An 18,009-nucleotide genomic window follows, 5' to 3' on the forward strand; every position below is an offset into this window, starting at 1 on the left:
CTGTTCGTTTTTAAAATGAAACCATGGCTCTGGACTAAACTCTAATTGCATTGTAAAAGTTTTATAAAGGTTCTATTAGAATAAAGGTTTATCATGGAGTATTAGGCCCAGTGAATAAGAATAAATTCAGCAAAACAAATTAAGGATTTTAATGAGGCATTAAAGCTGCACTTTGGCATATATTTAACAAAGACCTTTTTTTTTCTTTTTTTTTTACACTGTTTTAAACAAAATTTAAGACCAAACCTGCCATGGAAATACATACCAAAAGTCATGATATACTTTTTCCATTAGTTTAGTTTATTACTACAGGACAGTGTACAATACCATTAGTCAATTGTAGAACAATGAAGAGATGGTTGTACCAGATTTAGCCACTAGGGCTAATTTCCATCTGTAGGCATTGATGTCAGTCCAAAATGAACAGTAAGGTAAAATGAAAATGGTTTTATGTAGTTATTGATGTGAAAAAACAAAAATAACATTCTCTAAATTATATTTATTGGGTTAAAGTTAGTCATGTGAAAAACACAAAAATAGCGCATACCAGAAATTACCATGGTGATGTGAATATTGTTAATAGGAGTTCACAAAGTCCATTTGAAGGCAGCAATATTTAAGACTTAAACAATCTTGAATTTAAGACAATTTAATACTTGTAACTAGTATTTTATTAGTAAATTTATATTTAAGACTTTTAAAGGACCCCAGGTCACCCTGTCATCTTCCAGCTTGACATCTACCTTTGCTTTTTGCTGAATAGAAATTCTATTATCATGAAACACGCTTATAAAACGAGCAGCTTCTCATTTAGTCGCCCTGTTAAAAGTGACTCAGCTGTTTTATTTGTTGTCCAACAACTGAAAGAAACAAGAACAAAACATGAACCAACTCAAACACGTTTTTATTGTAAATCATGGAAAAGGGAACCATTTGCACTAGGAACTCTGACAAGTGGTGCGTTACATAGAGAGACAAAGTTATTTAAGACGTATCCATCGTCTGTACATTTTCATCCACCACCTCCAGGTTGAGGGGGGTCACCGCCTTCGTCAACACACCGGTGGTTCCTCGTTTGTACTTGTAGTCACCGGTTCTACATAAGAGGAAAGAGACAGATGGAGTAATGAGAATCAATCAACAGCAAAGGATAGATAGATAGATAGATAGATAGATAGATAGATAGATAGATAGATAGATAGATAGATAGATAGATAAGATAGAGCCAATTTTTCCAGATGTTAGCATCAGCACAGCACAGCACGCCAGTCTACATCACACTAAACTTATGGAAAGTCAAACTACTCAAGTGACTAAAAAAAAAGTTGGTTAGTATTCAGTTCAAATGAGTGAGAAGCGGCGGCACCAGAACACTCAACATCTGTACTCACAGCTGCATGGCATCAAGCTCAATCGCTCTTTAAAACAGAACCAGCAACAAGACAACAAGTCACCAGCAAGTTAATGAGTCCAGTTAATGATGACACATGCTCTGTGAATGCATTCTGTTAAAGCAGAGGTGGATAAAACACTATGCAGGTGTCAACGTCTGCTGTTGGTTCATTGGGCAATCACTGTGAAATGAGTCATTCAGGAAGGAGTGTGTTCAAGGAAGCAGGTTTAACAAATCCTGAAGTCTGGGTTCAAAAGGACTAAGGAGGGAAATCTGGGGTGGTTTATGTGTTCCAGTCAAAAAAAAAAGCCATGATAACTGAAACTGTGTTCATTTGTGTGCACAGTTTCATTTTTCTGGGTAGATCCCATATAACTGACTGTTGACAATTTAATAGCCTAATGTTGATGCTTTTTAAGAGGAACTCACTGCTAAATCATGATAAAACTAAGTCTGCTGTTTTCAAAAGCTTAGACAATTGATCTTGGCAAAACTGGGATATATATTAGATTAGCTCTTTATTTTGGATAAAAATCAAACGAGTACAGTATTGAAAATATTTAGATGTGGATGGATCTGTCATCTAGATCATTTCACTTCACTTTTAAAGCAACACTATACAGTTTTTTGACCTTAAAATAATGTTTCTAAACTCATTGAAGTGGTAACAGGATGAAACGTGGCGCCACAGCAGCCTGAGCGGGGTTCATTTCCTTCTGTCCTGTAATGTACTGATGTGATCTATAGACATGCTGCTGTATATCAGTGGTTCTCAAACTTTTTTCCATCAAGGACCTTTTTATTCATACAAATTAGACCACGGACCCCCATTGGACAAAATCTTGAAGCAAACACCAGAAATACGCAAATATCTGTTCTGAGACTTAAGAATGTTACTTTTTTAGTCAATGTACATTCAAATTAGGGCCAATGGTGTGAATTTTTGTTAATATTGTACAGAAATGTCTGGAAAAAACTGGTACAATTTCTTAAAAAACGTTTTTAAAAAAAGTGGTAAAATTTCTCAAAAAAATTAGTTTTAAAAAACGTAGCCTTAGCCTGACAAGCCAGACTATATCATTAAAATGTCTAGTCTGGGGCGGTGCGTGGCGCAGTGGTTAAAGCGGCCGCCCCATGTAGAGGCTACAGTCCTCAACGCAGGCGCCCCCGGTTCGAATCCCGCATCGGGCAGACCTTTCCTGCATGTTATTCCCCCTCTCTCTGCCTCTATCTCACTATGTGCTATTCAATAAAAAAAGGCAAAAAAAAGAGGCAAAAAAAAAAAAAGTCTAGTCTGGCAACGACCAGTAGACCTCAGCTCAATCCAGGGGGCGGGATGAAGGCTGTCTTTCAAACTGCGTCTAGATTTCTAGGCTAGAAGAGACTGGTAAAATGTCTCAAAAAAAGTAGAAAAAAAAAAAAAAAGAATAAAAAAAATCTAGAAAAAGTGGAAACATATCTTTAAAACAAAAGAATAAAAAAGGAAGTGGTAAAAATGTCTCCAAAAACGTAATAAATTCTAGAAAAAGTGGTAAAATTTCAAGAAAAGTTGGGTTCCCCCTTTAACCTCCAGGGATCCCCGGAACCACTTTGAGAACCGTTGCTGTATATCACTCTGGTGTCAGATTTATTAGTGGAGACGGCTACAGTACTCAACACCTCAGCTTCCCCCGAGTCAAACGTCAACAAACACATCTCAACTTCTCATGCATGATGCGGATGATATCAAAGTACAAGAATCCTCAGTGGTGTGGTCCTCACCTGACCCCCTTCTTGTTGGCCTCGTCGTGGGGCCGGATGTAGTCCACTTTACCCTTGGAGATGACACACAGGTCGATGTTGCTGCCGGAGCCCAGGTCGTTGAAGATACCTGCGGCGATGGCGTCGCGCACCAGCCGCTTGGCGTCGTCCTCCTTTGACAGGAAGAGAGACGAGTGGTCAGTCTGCGATCATGAGGTCTGTGGTATTTAATACAAGTCGTGTGATCTGTGGACTCACCCCCATGTCAGGCTTGTAGCGGTCCTCAAACACAGCCATGGCAGCCAGGGAGCCAGAACCTTTAGAGGAGAAAACCTTCATCAGTCAGTTCATGTTTTCAGCCCAGAGAACAGCACAAGGACTAGAGACTAGACTCCAAATCTCAACTCTGAGTTATTAGCCACACCCTTGACATCAAGTATGTCATATTTAAAGGGATAGCTCAACATTTTGTCAAATTTGCCTATTGCCATAATCCCTATAGTCTTAGGAGTAGGTTCATTACCTTTAATTGCGGTGCAAGCTGTTTTTAGATCAGCGGGGCAGAGATGCGAGCTGCTCAGCTAACGCAACAGAGGTGTACAGTACTTAGGTGTTTCCCTCATCAAACTAAATACACAATCCAATAACTCCAAAACGCTCTTGTGGACAAGTTGTGACCTGCACATTCACCACGATAAACAACACATGAAGCAAATACTCAGAACTACTTGCGTTTTTGAAGTCACTCCACCCAGCAGCCGTGTCTGGAATGTAATTCCAACTACGCATTTGCCTTGAAAACAACTCCATCTGGTAAAGCTACATTATTATCTCATAGCGTGGCAAATGTGCAGGTCACAACTTGTCCACTAGAGCGAAGCCTACCTGTGTGGAGGAGTACTGAATGAGTACTAGTGAGTTGGTTAGTTACAGATGAAAAAAAAAAGTTTTTCCGACCAGCTAATGTATGTAACTCTTGAACTGGTGCATTATTTTGAGACAGGACTTCTCGTAGATGGCGAGAATACGCTGATTAATGGTCCCTCATTGACTGTGTCTCGGTGCAGCATGATGCGCCGGTGTTTCTCAGTGGGGGGGAGAGCAAAGACCTTTCTACTGCTCAAAATGTACTTAATGAGCATTTGTAGCTCATACAGCCCCACTTCAAAAAAGCTTAACTATCCCTTTAAAGACCTGTTTCACCATTGGCCTTAAAAACTCAGGATCACGTTCCTCATCATAGCTCTGATGAAACACTGTTCCATGTGTTAGAGACTGACCCATGGTGACGTAGGGCAGCTTGTCAGTGGAGCCATGAGGGTAGATGCTGTAAAGGTGAGGTCCGTTACAGTCCACTCCACCCAGGACCAGAGCAGCTCCGATGTAGCCCTGGTACCTACACACACACACACACACACACACACACACAATCATTTTACAGTCACATGTACAGACATTAGATACTTCATAACCTTTGACTGCCAAAACCAAACAGTCCACCTGTCAGTTTAAATGAATTCATGATGTCATTGTTGCATCACTGTGATTCAGCATCTTGATTTAAACAGGTTATTATTTCACTTCCATGAACCACAACTGACAGACTGTATTTCCTCAATTACAAGCAGGAATTCGATGAAGAACTGGGTCTCTTATAACAGCTGGGGGTCTCGTTTACAAAAACAAATAAACTCTGGGAGTGTGTGGCGGCTGTCCCACCGTCAGATTAAGTCAGTCAGTGAGCGATTTACACAAGTAAATTACCCACAGTTCATAGCGTTGTAAAGTAAAATACAGGGGGTGCTGTCGGAACACAAGTGTGCGAAGCGAGGAGAACAGGTGTCCAAACAGCTCAAGAGGAAGATGAAAATGAGCTTGTTGCTGCATAATGGTCAGTCCCTCCAGGAATCGCGATGTTGCGAACGCAAATTCAACCAATCCCCGCAATTTTTTGCGATCTTGCAATTTTGTACAATCACCGCAACTTCTCCATAAATTGGACCAATCGTCGGTGCTTTCCGCGAGTTACACAGCAGAGAGTGCGAGTCGGGACGGAGCGGTGGTTGAAAGTGAGTCCACGGAGGAACGGCGTGGCTGGGCTGACAGCAAGAAACGTGATACAACGTGCACAAAGTGATAAGTAAAGGAACGCAAGCTGAGTGTGTGAGCTGTCCTGGTTGACCGCCCGAGGCTGTGCCCCCCCCGCGCAGCACTCACCAAGGGAGAACCCAGTGAGTGCGCCACTGCAGGGCCGGAGTGGAGCAGCCGGCGGCCAGGTGCCCCTTCCCCCATCCTAAGGTCCTGGCCCTGGACTTGAGTAGCCACCCTCCCCTTTTTATTCAAAGACTGGACTGTTTTAATGGCATTTTAAAACAGTTGTTTTACCACGGTTTTTAAAACAGACATTTTAATTAAAAGTAAAACAACTTTCAACTCTATGTAATTTTCCTGTGCCTTTCTTAACACGTGGAAAATTGCTGGTATAACAGGACCTCACATTATTTTGTGACATTTCAAAATTTTAAATTTTCCTTTGATTTTTAATTATTCAGAACAAAACTGCAACTTTTTTTTTGCAACTTTTGCTGTCTCCCGCAATTAATCGCAACAAACACGCTCAAAACATCGCAACATGCACCGCAATTTTTTCGAAATGTGGCCGCAAAATCAGGCATTTTAGGCTGCAACAATCACAAAAAAAGCCCGCGAAATCCAGAGGGACTGAATGGTCGTTAATGTATAAACAGATCAATAAAGGCCCTGGTCACTATTTGGGGAGATACGATATGTTTCTTTCGATCCAGTTATTTCCCATAAACTGAACTGGTTCATGTTACACAGTGATGCGGTGTGAGCAGCGTACCTGAACAGCATCTGTTTGAGCATGCGGTTAGCCGTGGCCACGCGTGGTGTCCTGCCAGTGGAGAGAGCGTGCAGTTCCAGGTTGGAGGAAATGATCTGAGTGGTCATCTCTGTATCTGCAGCTGTTCCTGCTCCACAACAGCTGGACACAAACACAATTACACAACAGACTGTTAGTTATAAAACACAAAATAATACAACACATATTTTAGTCACCATTTGCCGGATCAGATCATTCAGAAAGATATTTTTCCACGAATGATGACTGGCACATGTTTAGCGCATCGAGACATGTCACTCACTAAATGTTGGGGGAGATGAAGTGGATCTTGGAACAGTTCTTGTCTGCAACCACCATGCCCTCAGTGGCTCTGGTGTCGGCTCCCAGGACAACGCCATCCTTCACAGAGACATCAGACACAAATCATTTCTACTCATCAACTGACTTGACTTGCTCTGGCTGATTTAATTTACACTGGTTGATTTAAAAACAGTCTGAAATTCTTTGTGAACATCACTTAACAAGCTCAAAATGTCATCCTGTGTATCAGTGAACTATTGTTTAATTGTTTTATTTGGCTCTTATTAGCTGGAGCAGAGCTGCAGCTATTCTTCCTGGGGTCCAACATAATGCACAGTACATCACAACAGAAAATTAAAAGCAAACCTAAAGAGTTGGCATTAAGAATAAGGAAACAAAAAACAAACAAAAACTATATATAAAATAAATAAAAAAGAGATAACATTTATGTTAGGCCTGGGTGATAATTCGATAACAATATATATTGATCGACAGACGCGTGGTGCGATAGAATAAAAAACGGGTCAATAAAAAGTTTGATAGAAAAACACTGCTCCCGCCCCCTCTCTCTTTATTTCTAAATCCTTCCATTTATTTTTACTTAGCACCAAGCTCATCATTCAGTTGATTTTTTTTTGACCAGGCTTTTATTTGAGGAAATACAGGATTTATTTATTTGTTTTATTTATTTTCATCAAGAGAATATTTAAATAATTGTTTATCAGACTTTCTGGTGTCAGGCCATTTTAGTTTATTCTTTACTGACATCAGTCAGGTTGATTTCTTTTTCTTTCTTTTTTACAACTTTCAGTAAAAAGGTGGTTGAACAAAGAGTTAAATTTGAATTCAGTGTTTGTGTGTTCTTCATTAAAAGTAGGTCATTAAGCAATAGCATAAAACAGCCTGGCCGCACTATTTTTTTTAAAATATCAATAGTTATCGATATCGATCAATATGAATCGATATGCTTTTTTTCCTATATCGCCCAGCCCTAATTTATATACAACAATGCTGCAAAATCTGACCAATTCATACATTTTACATTCTATTTTATAATTTCATTCTATATCCTTATATTTAATATCCATTTATTTTAAGATATTCTATATATATAAGTTAATCTATATCTATATGTATTACTTAGTAGTTAATATTATTTACTGAATAATATTATTCTGTATCTTTAATTTATGTACATTTATTCCATAACTTATATATGTATCCATTTAAGATGTTTTTTCCACTAACAATTTGAATTCTCTTATGCTAATAGTTTGTTCAGGGTGTTTGGGGAGCAGGTTCTAGATTTAAATCAGTGTATGAAATAGTACACAACATGTTTCTGTCACTCACCTTGAAGACAACACCACAGATTGTAGTCCCTGTTTTACGAGCAGCAGGTAAACTGCATCCCACTTTGTTAACTTCACCTTCCAGAAGTACATTTCTATTTTCGGAAAAAATTAACAAAAAAGAAAAACAGTGAATGACTCTTAAAAACAGACAGAAATTTGACACAAGAGAAATCTCCCTGCAGTCAGACCATGGCTGTCAAAACAGAGTAAATGAAACCATCAGCAGATAACCTACACCACCTGTGAACAGTTTTACAGCACCTCGGTGTTTTAAGTTTCTAATTTACACAGTGTAAAGTCTCACTTTAGGTTTCGCCATGAAAACCTTTGGACCATATCAACATGTCCCACTCAGAACTACCGGTACATTTAACGTGGATTATTCATACATGTGCTCATGTGCCAGGATACCACACTGACTCCACTAGGTTTTTAGCACTGAATTTGCACTTGATTTCGTTATTTCTTAATTTCCAGTGTTATTTTTTCACGAGGCTGTGAGGCTTATGATAAAGCCTTGAGCCTGTCCTCTGCATTTTCCACTGACAACTCGCTGCTCGATTTAATTATGTGTCCACTTATTTATTATAATTAGAATTTATTTAACATTTTTTAAATAATATCATTTACGCTACTGGGCCCGAGTAGCATATTTTGTTCATGTTTTGAACATGTTGAATGAATGACAATAATCTGAACGGAGGACTGTGCGGTATCTATAGGTAGCGGGCTGAGCGGAGCCTCATGTTATTTATGGTTACACAACATGAACTATAATAAGTATATAAATTACACGATTCGCTTCGATACAAAACACTGAGATTATAACAGCTCTGGAACAAAACGTGTTTATAACTATACATAGACATATACATTAGAAACCAGTGACTCTTTAACGGTGTGAGAGAAAACGCCTGAGTCATTGTACGGGAGCCAAGTCAACATCAGCTAGCATCGCTAGCAAAGGCGATTTAATCACGTCCGTTGCTCTAAACGTCTGGATAAAAACGATACGAGCGGATTAAAGTGAACGCTGCAGTCAATCTGCTCTCACTTTCATTCATTTAAACGCACTCACCTCTTGCAGTTTTCGAAACTGAAACCCCCGACCGGAGGCCGGCTCACTGTCAGCGTCGCCATCTTGGTGAATGAAGAGTTTTGTTTCCCGGAAGTTGAGGAAGTAACTTCTTCTTCATTCGTTGTATGGCGGGTGGGTTTCTGCTCCCACTGTCCGCTCCCATTCTGGGCCGGTGTCGCCCCTAGCGACTATTTATTTATATATGTAGTAGCCTATATTTCGATGGATATATGATATGTGTTATTATAATGTATAGGCTATTCTGTAGAATGAATGTATATACAAGTATGATGTGTGATGTGTAATGATGTACAGTAGGGCCTATACATATGTAGAACATAGATGTAGAAATGTGGGTAATAGGATTAGTGTGTGAACAATTAATATAACGAAGAATGAATGAAGCACAGTTAAGAAATGTAAACACTTACTCTGTTTTTGTTTTGTTAGGTTAAGCATATCGCTCACTTGTTTTTTTGTTTTTAATTTTTATAATGTTTATGTTTTGTGTTTTCAACTGTATATTTGATACTGTTAGACCCCAGGAAGAATAGCTGTGGCTTTGCTGCAGCTATGGGATCTTAATAATAAACAATAAACTATTTATCCTCAGTTCGTCTGAGCATCATCCAGCGACACGAAGAGTTCATTTTAAATAGATAACCAATGATTTGGTTGATAATGATTTATAATATCTTAAAAGATAAAATCATTTGAATAGCTTCCGATGTAGGTCATAATAGCCTACTACTAGGCCTGCTACTATGTAATACAGTAGCCTAATAACAACAACAACAACAACAACAACAACAATAATGATAATTATATTATTATTATAACATTATTATCATAAACAATAATAATCATTATTATTATTATAACATTATTATCATAAGAAATAGCCTAATAATAATAATAATAATAATAATAATAATAATAATTATTATTATTATTATACATCTACAGAATTTAATTAAAACTAAAAACAAGTAAAAACATTAAAACGGCAGTACAATCTCACTGTCTTGTTTTTTGTTTTGCTTTGTTTTGTAATAAATCCCTTTACTTCCATATTATGTGATTCTGTGTGACTCTGTATAGACCCCAAAGCAGATGGACTACAATCCCACTATCCCAGTATGAGAAGGCGTGGCTATGTCAGTATCAGACAAGAGATCTATAACTGTTTAACACTGATAAATAATTTTAAATGAAACTTTCACCTTATTGACCAAAAATATATTTTGTATTTGTATTTTTGTTCTCCAAAAAGCTGAACTAGATTAAACAAAAACAATGTCACATTGAAATAGATGTGATGTAAACCTCGGCAGACCAGGTGGGTTACATGAGTTGGCAGCAGAAACATCGAGAGCAGAGGATGGACACTTGTGTTAGTATGTAGTATAACAAAAAGGACAATCCAACCCATTTTACCTAGGCCTATATGTTGATTATTAAACAAAACTAGACTTTTAATGATGAAATAAAATCAGATTTGAAAAACATGCTAATGAAAAGCAACCAAGGAGCTGTGAACAACAATAATATTCTGCGTGCTCTGGAAAATACAATGACAGTGCTGATTTGAATTTTGAACCGAGATTACTCAGATAATTTTTCAGGAAACTGGCACAAGTGCAACTTCAAGTTCATAGTTAATCACATTGCAATTATGTAACACACCTTATGTGCCTTAACTTGCTTGCATTGGTTAATGAAGCCATCTTTTAGGGAGATGACTTGTTGGGAGTGCAGGGCTGTCATATGTTTCAATTTCTATAACTTTACTGTGAAGATTTAGTTGTGTGTCTGCAACACTGTGTTTTTTAGTCATGATGTTTTCGTCCTTGAACGGATGCCAGCTTGGTGCCAGCTGGATGTCAAGGTCGGGTAGGAAATGGGCTCCGGTGATGTGGACAAGATCAGATAGGGTGCCTCCACAAAACAAGACAAGTGCATTATGTTGATTAAGCCTTTTATTAAAGCAGCGTGGAGAAAACAGGTGGTTGAAGGTGTAATCGGTGGATCACGGCAACTGATAACAAAGGTTTAATGCTCTGACTTTAACCTGCAGGAAGTGCCTTTTGTTTCATGTCATCCTCCACCTTAATGTTCCACTCAGTGATGAATAATAAGCATCATGTTTAACACCAGGTATAGTTGTTTTCCAAAAACCTAAGTTCAGCTGATGTGAACCAATCTGTCCTCAGTTCCCAGTGCCTCCACCAGAACTTGTCACCAGATGCAAGGGTGGACTGAAAGTGAATCCACTATGAACCATGATTTTGTGGGCTAACCCTAGCAGGGTTATGGTTAGGGGGTCAAAAAGTTATGAACAAAGATGTGCTCCATAAAGACACTGGTTCAGCCCATGAATCTTTATTTGAAGGTAACTACAGTGGATGCAGTCTCAGAAATACCACATGGGGCTTGGAGAAAACAGTGTACTGTGTAACCATGTGTAATGATCTAATAATGTAACACTGCTGCAGTAAAGGGAATATATCAATCTAAATTAATTGACCTTGTGTGGCTTCACAAATGGACCAAACCAGTCACCGTGGTGACAGCAGCTGTCAAGGCAGATTTTAAAAAATTGTCAAAATGTCAACAATTCTGTTATAAACAGTGCTTTAAGTGGAAAATAATAAGTGCCGGTGTCGTGCCAAGGTGCTTATCCCCGATAGGAAGCACTCATGGAATGTCTCTTGTCCAATCAAATTACTTGGTCGGAACTAACTGTTGTATAAACAACTGTATCACATAACATGATATGACTTAACCCTAACCCTGTACTCTTGAAAACTTCCCCATTTAACCTCTGATTTATGGGCAGTAACTCACACCATTCTTACACTTATTTAAAATTAAAGCCCCTGTACGGAGCTTTTAACTGGATACGCAAAGGTCTCTGGTTTATGCTGATGTGTCTCTGTTACCTAAAACAGCAAATAAGCCCATCAGTGTGAAGATACACTATTTCTAAGTAGTCTAATTCTATACCTCTGGAAGGCATGGTCGGGTCAGACCACTGACAAAACGATACGAATAGATACATTACGCTGCTGCTGCTAAAAAAAAGCAAGTCCCATCTTCTTTCTGATGTTTCCAAAACAAATCTAAACGCGCCTGCCAGACAAACATCTTCATAGACAGTGGGAAATGCAGTCTTCATTCCGGCAAAACACCACTGCTTTCGTCCACAGGGGCCGCCAAAATCAACACTAAATAAAAGTCTGTACAGGGGCTTTAAATGAAGGTGGAAAAATAACAAGATATCAATTGTGTAAAATTATAGGTACATGTGGGATGAACATAGCATGAACACAGCAGCATGTCTAAAGAGAATATAACTATGAGATGAGCAACTTGTGAACAAATTTGCACTTGCACTAATCAATATTTAGCTACTATATGGACAAACTTCATTCTTAAAGCACAGAAAAATGTGTTAGAAAATATTACATCTTTTAAAAAAAGTGCAACCGATCGATCACAGAGTGTCTGAGTTTTCAGGTCCAGCTGTGCTTGGCGTGGAGCATCTCAGTCAGCAGGTTGTTGCAGGGCACTTCATTACTGAGGTGTCTGCAGTACAGGTAGTCTTCAGCAAGGCTGCTGAGGGAACGCAGCTCAGAGAGACACAGCAGCAGATGGGTGAAGCGTCCGTGGTGCTGAGAGGAGGAGCTGCACAGTGTGTACTCCAGCAGGGCTCCCTCAGCCTGCTCCTGCATGCTCTCCACCAGCTGATGCTCTTCAAGGTCTCTCACATCTGGAAAAAAAAAAACAATAATCAGTGAATATAGGAGAGGTTGTCAGACCTTTTGACATAGAACTGGAAAATTGTGGAGGCACAACCTGTAGGTGTAACAAACTCTGTATTGACTCTTTTTTTTGCGAAGTCAATTCAGAAAACTGTAACTAGACCCAAGTCCCTTTGGTCCAGTTTCAGGTACAGGTCTTAGAATAAAACATTAAAAGGGTCTAATCTGGAAATGGACACTTATTGTCGTATAGCTGGGGTTGAGCAGACGCCCCACATACACAGGCTACAGTCCTTGCTGCAGCCGGCCCCGGTTCGGATCCCCTGGTGGACCTTTGCTGCATGTCATTCCCCCTCTCTGCCTCCCCATTTCCTGTGTGTCTCTTTGACTATCCTATCCAATTAAAAAAAAGAAAAAGAAATGAAAGGTACCCTAACCAAAAACCTGTGTGGAACAAGACCTTTTTGAAAGAACCTTTCTGATTACAAAATACAAAAACACGAGCTGTCACTGACCTGGGTTAAAAAGGATGAGGAACTTGATACAGGCAAACTCTTGACAGTCCACCTGTAGGACACGGATCCTCTCAACCAGCTTCTGTCCTCTCTGGACCAGGCTGGACAAGGCAGGACCAGCGTGAGAGGCTATGTCTGACAGGAGCACCTGAACCAAAGAAGAAACATACAGACATCATGAACGTCAAAAATGCTCTGTATAACTCCCATATTCATGTAAAATGTTTACTGTGTCAGGTGATAAATCGGTGTATACACCCGGAATTGTTGTATCAGGTAAGCATCAAAGGATAACACTCACACTTAGTTGTTTTTTATGGTGATAACAAATTAGGATTTCCTGTATCTGAACAGCATCTATCACACCAGTTGGTCAACATCATCATGTCTTGTCTACAGTGGATAGACCAGTGGTTCCCAACCTTTTTTGGCTCGTCAATCAAGATGTGCCAGCTCAGATATTTTTATATGCTGCATTTTAGTGGAACTCGATTTATATTCGAGAAAGTGAAAGTATAGAATACAGTTACTTAAGATTGTGTGTGGTGCTTTTAATCATAATTCTAAAAAGAATAATAATTAGTTAAAAATAAAAAATATTTTTATCAGTAATTTTTTAAAAATCAATTACTAGACATTTCAGGCGACCCCATTTGAATTCCAGGCGACCCCACGTGGGGTCCCAAACCCAAGGTTGAAAAACACTGGGACAGACCATTCCTGTCCCTCATAATGTGCCACTTTAGATAGAGTATCTATCCATCTCTTTTTCTCTGGTCCTCATGACCATCATGACTGAGGCTCTCACTGTAGTTCTGTGAGACAGGGTGATGAGCTCACCTCCTGCCCCGTGACCAGGAGCAGAACACCTTCTCTGCCGTGCAGCACCTGTCTGGAAATGATGTCCAGGATCAACAGTTGACTCCAGCAGCTGTGCAGTAGCTTCATCTGGTCACTCACCTTGGAGCAAAAGGAAAGCGCTGATAAATACAGGATTTATAAGACTCAATGTGTTTCTTTTAAAGGAGACATAATTTATGCCCCTTTTCCACAAATTAAAATAGTTCCTGACAAAGACATCTGTGACATGCTTCGGTCAAAATTCCCCAAGAATCAAAAATCCCAGCACTTTTTTCATCCTCTCAAAACAGCCCTGTTCATAACGGCTGGTTTCAGTGCCTGTCCCTTTAAATGCAAATGAACCACTGCTTGTCCTGCCCCGCCCCTTCTACTGGTACCAGGTAGGGGTGGTACTATGCAAACTCTAAAACTAGTTACATCACTGGAAGACAACTGAGGGAACAGCTCGTAGAACCACATGGATTTCAACCAAGGGAGCCTAAAAATTACAGATTATTTAGCCAATTCTCACATTTTTGAGGCCTGAAGGCAAGACAAACACCCAAATATATGCCTTCAAAAAGTGATATTTCTATAATATGTCCCCTTTAATGTCAATATAAACAAAACCAGCAGATCAGATCTTACTTTAAACTGTTTGAAGAAGATGGATGTGCGAGCCCACTCCACGATGGAGAGCAGCGTCTGGTCAGCCATGAGGCAGATCAGGCTGAAGGTGCTGGGGTTCCCCTCTTCCCATGTTTGCTGGAGAAGAGCGTCTATCCTGGTCTGCAGTCGCAGCTCGTCTGGATCACAGAGCAGGAACTCCGTCACCAGCTGAGGCATCCTGGGACCTTGTGGAGAGCTGGAGTGCAGCTTGTCTGAGCTGGGATGGATTCCTGCAGCAGAGCCTGGTGGACTGTAACAGCTGCTGCTGAGCTTGGACTTGAGTGTCCAATGTGAGAGGGAGATGCTCTGGTGCTGGGAGGCAACAGGTGAAGTGGAGGGCAGCAGTGGACACAGTGATGGAGGGTGGTGGTAGCTGATGCATTCGCTCTGTCCTGTGGGCAGAGGGACGCTGTGAAGCACAGAGTCTGGTTGGAGGCCGCTGATGAGGGTGAAGTCTCTGTGGTCGGTGGAGTAGACCAGAGCTGGGCTGCTCTCCAGCCTGAACCCACCTGCTTGTATCAGAGCCTTTCTCTGCTGCTTCAGGGCGCGGTCACGCTTGTACATAGGGCCGAAGGTGTTTCTGCCTCCTCGCATCCGATCTGCACGAACAGCTGAGGGGAACGGATGGGTTGTTTAGAGCAGTGGTTCCCAACCTTTTCTTTCTATCCTATTTTGTTCTATCTTATTTTGTTTTATTTGATCTTTATGTCCATTTTCCTTTGTTGTGTCATAATTGTTATCATGTCCCTAGAAGCAGGTAGTTTTTTGTTCCTATTGTCTTTGTTTATACATCATTTTTTATTATCCAATTGGGTGTGTTATTGGGATTTTAAAATGTCAATATAATTTTCATAACCTCACAACAGACAAAGCTGTGGACCCCCTGAAATCTCTAACGCCCCCCTGAGGGGGGCCCGGACCCCAGGTTGGGAACCAATGGTTTAGAGCCTCATTTTCAGTGAGGTAGTCTGATCACCCAAATAACTTTATGACTAACTTAGACCATATTCCTTATCTTTAGTTTGAACTGTGTAATGTAAGTAGCAGAGGTGAGGGACTTGATCACATGATTCGACTTGAGGCAGATGAATCAAACAGACTGGACTTTTTGTTATTTTATATTTTATGTTATACATATATTACATTCTATAGAGAAGTTACACTTTGATTTTGGAAGAGCACAATGCATACCATAATGCATACTTTTCCAATGGGGGTGGTGGGGCACCATCTCTCTCTGACTGATGTGCTGCCTCCTCCTCGGCCTCCTCTCCCTGTTTGGTTTTGCTAACCAATAGGCGTCACACTATGTTCTCACTCCACACACTTGAGAAACAAGTGATATTAAATGATATGAGTGATATAAATTTGAGTTGAATAAATGTATTTTTTGCAAGTCTCATATCTACAGTGTTCCCTTTTGGGAGCCAAAACACACACTCAAGTGCCCTCTTCAGTGGTGAGGACACACTGTGTGCCTTTTTTTCCCCCACTGCATATCTGTGTGTTGCCTCCATTACTGCTGCTAGATCAGAATCAGGTGATAACAGTTGCTGTACGCTGTCTAATCACTTCATTAGGAACACCTCTGCATCTGATTATTTCTGTAATTTCATGTGGCAGCAGAGCAGTGTATAAACTCCTGCAGGTGAGTTCAGGTGAGGAGTTTCAGTTAATGTTCACATCAAACAGCGTGAATTCATTTATATCAAGTCAATGATGCAGATATAAGGTGTCATCCTCACCTTCCAGTCTCATGCCGACATGAAGACACTTCTGAAACCTGCAGAATGGACAACGCTTCCTCTGAGCTTTGTCAATCCTGCACTCCTGGTTCTCTGCACAGACGTACATCTTGTTGTTCTGCACCGTCCTCTTGAAAAACCCCTGAGAGGGATGAAGAAGAGGAAGACTATACTATACTGCTGTCACAGTCTTCACTCGGTCTCACCCCAGCACAGCGTGGGAACAGAACACAGTACACCTCCACAGTGTGATGTCTTATTGTATCCCAAAGGTTAATTTCTTTGTTGTATGGTTTCTGACACACACAGACACCTGACAGCAAAATCACTAAACCACTCAGAACAAACTGAATGGTATTGGCTTTAAGTCCAGAAACAGCAAACATCTCTTTAACTTTATTTTAGAGCCTGAAGAAGTCTAGTCCACAGACCCAGATGTCTTCCTGTGGCAATATCTTAAATAAATGTTGGTTAAACATGATTGATTTTTTTATTTTTATATTTTAAAATAGGCTATAAATAGCAGACAATTCTGTCATAACAACATTTTTTGAAAGGTTTCAGAGCTGTGTACAAAAACTGTTCTCTTTACTCTGTTCCCATTCCTTCTGCCTGTCATATTGTTTATTTGAGCCTCTATGGATGTAACTCTGTGGCACAAATTCCTATAAGACAATAGACATTAAAAGACATTACTTTGATACAAATATATACTACCGTTACATATACTGTTTGCATTCTGTTTAACAGTTGTGTATTTACGTTAACAATTAGAGAAGTGGCATCCCTTTAATGGGAACTCATCATGTGCACTTAATGCTGACACTGTAGATACAGTGAGAGCGAATTCAACTTACAAATAACATAATAACAGCTCAACGCATAAATAAAGCAGAGTGAGGAGAACATCTACCTTGCAGCTCTCACAGGTGAGCAGACCGTAGTGGTATCCAGAGACTTTATCACCACAGACCGGACACGGCTCCTCCAAATCCACATCATGTCTGAACTGCATTCTGGAAAACTCACCGGAGAAAAAGAACAAATTGAAACTTTTTAAAACTCATTAAAACTGTTTCAAATAAAAAACAAAAATTCACACTCCTCAGAGTATGAAGCTGAGGTTAAATCAGCTGCTCTGGGTGATGCACTCTCACCTGTTGAATCATCTGAGTCCTGAGAGGAGTTGCTTTGATGCAGAGTTGACCTGAAACTGTGACGTGCCGTTACCACAGCCCCTGGTCTCATGTCCTCGTCCTGTGGAGGAGGGACAGCTCCATCTCCATGGTTCTGACCTGATCTGAAGCTGCAGCCAATGACTCATCATCACTGGACTCACCTGTACCTGATTCCATGTCCAGTCCAGTGTAAAGCCGGTCATTTTCCTGACCAGCAGGTGGCGATGTTGCATCAGACAACAAATGGGCCTGACAGACCAGTTGTACAGTGCTCATGTATTATTCACTACAACAGTCTAGGGCTGTTTGCCTTTATTTAATACATTAGAGTAAATGGACAAAGAGGAAAAAGAACAATATGCAGCCAGGGACATTGTGATTATATTGTGTAGTAGGCCTACACTTGACTTTGTTTATACACTTTCTTTCTTTCTTTCTTTCTTTCTTTCTTTCTTTCTTTCTTATTTGTTAATTACAGTTAATTTTTTAAAATCTCAGTTACCAGTCTCTCTGTTACCTTCGACACAGACTTACAAAATAATGATTGTCCATTAACATCATTTATTTCT

The 18,009-nt window shown here is 40.1% G+C and overlaps 2 protein-coding genes across 3 annotated transcripts; both read right to left on the reverse strand.

The window, feature by feature from the left end:
• Positions 1–883: 883 nt before the first annotated feature.
• On the reverse strand, positions 884–8,801 carry psmb7 (proteasome 20S subunit beta 7). 2 transcript variants are annotated; one of them, XM_085794129.1, is made up of 8 exons: positions 8,730–8,801; positions 7,650–7,743; positions 6,298–6,395; positions 5,997–6,137; positions 4,414–4,529; positions 3,392–3,450; positions 3,155–3,306; positions 884–1,096 (listed from the first exon to the last, which is right to left on the reverse strand). In XM_085794129.1, exons 1-8 carry the CDS (start codon positions 8,789–8,791, stop codon positions 985–987), a joined length of 834 nt encoding a protein of 277 aa, XP_085650255.1. In that variant the 5' UTR covers positions 8,792–8,801; the 3' UTR covers positions 884–984. The 2 variants fall into 2 exon arrangements, with proteins under 2 accessions (XP_085650255.1, XP_085650256.1); XM_085794130.1 differs by lacking the exon at positions 884–1,096 and adding an exon at positions 1,373–1,418.
• Positions 8,802–12,230: 3,429 nt separating this feature from the next.
• Positions 12,231–17,285, reverse strand: nr5a1b (nuclear receptor subfamily 5, group A, member 1b). The gene is made up of 6 exons (XM_085792457.1): positions 17,176–17,285; positions 16,263–16,404; positions 14,497–15,128; positions 13,849–13,968; positions 13,009–13,156; positions 12,231–12,501 (listed from the first exon to the last, which is right to left on the reverse strand). Exons 1-6 carry the CDS (start codon positions 17,275–17,277, stop codon positions 12,245–12,247), a joined length of 1,401 nt encoding a protein of 466 aa, XP_085648583.1. The 5' UTR covers positions 17,278–17,285; the 3' UTR covers positions 12,231–12,244.
• Positions 17,286–18,009: the final 724 nt, after the last annotated feature.

The sequence above is a fragment of the Trachurus japonicus genome, chromosome 12 (assembly GCF_045865225.1).
Source record: "Trachurus japonicus isolate A0001 chromosome 12, Traja_1.0".
In the NCBI taxonomy this organism is placed as follows: domain Eukaryota; kingdom Metazoa; phylum Chordata; class Actinopteri; order Carangiformes; family Carangidae; genus Trachurus; species Trachurus japonicus.

Excerpts from the sequence above, each read along its gene's own strand:
- nr5a1b (XM_085792457.1), bottom strand. The coding sequence starts at position 17,277 with ATGCAGTTCAGACATGATGTGGATTTGGAGGAGCCGTGTCCGGTCTGT. Across the intron at positions 13,969-14,496 it reads TCTTCTTCAAACAGTTTAAA|GTGAGTGACCAGATGAAGCT; the intron begins GTAAGATCTGAT and ends TTTTGCTCCAAG. Across the intron at positions 12,502-13,008 it reads CCTCATCCTTTTTAACCCAG|ATGTGAGAGACCTTGAAGAG; the intron begins GTCAGTGACAGC and ends TTTTTTTTCCAG.
- psmb7 (XM_085794129.1), bottom strand. The coding sequence starts at position 8,791 with ATGGCGACGCTGACAGTGAGCCGGCCTCCGGTCGGGGGTTTCAGTTTC. Across the intron at positions 7,744-8,729 it reads AGTTTCGAAAACTGCAAGAG|AAATGTACTTCTGGAAGGTG; the intron begins GTGAGTGCGTTT and ends TTCCGAAAATAG. Across the intron at positions 6,396-7,649 it reads TCTGTGGTGTTGTCTTCAAG|GATGGCGTTGTCCTGGGAGC; the intron begins GTGAGTGACAGA and ends GTCTCTGTGAAG.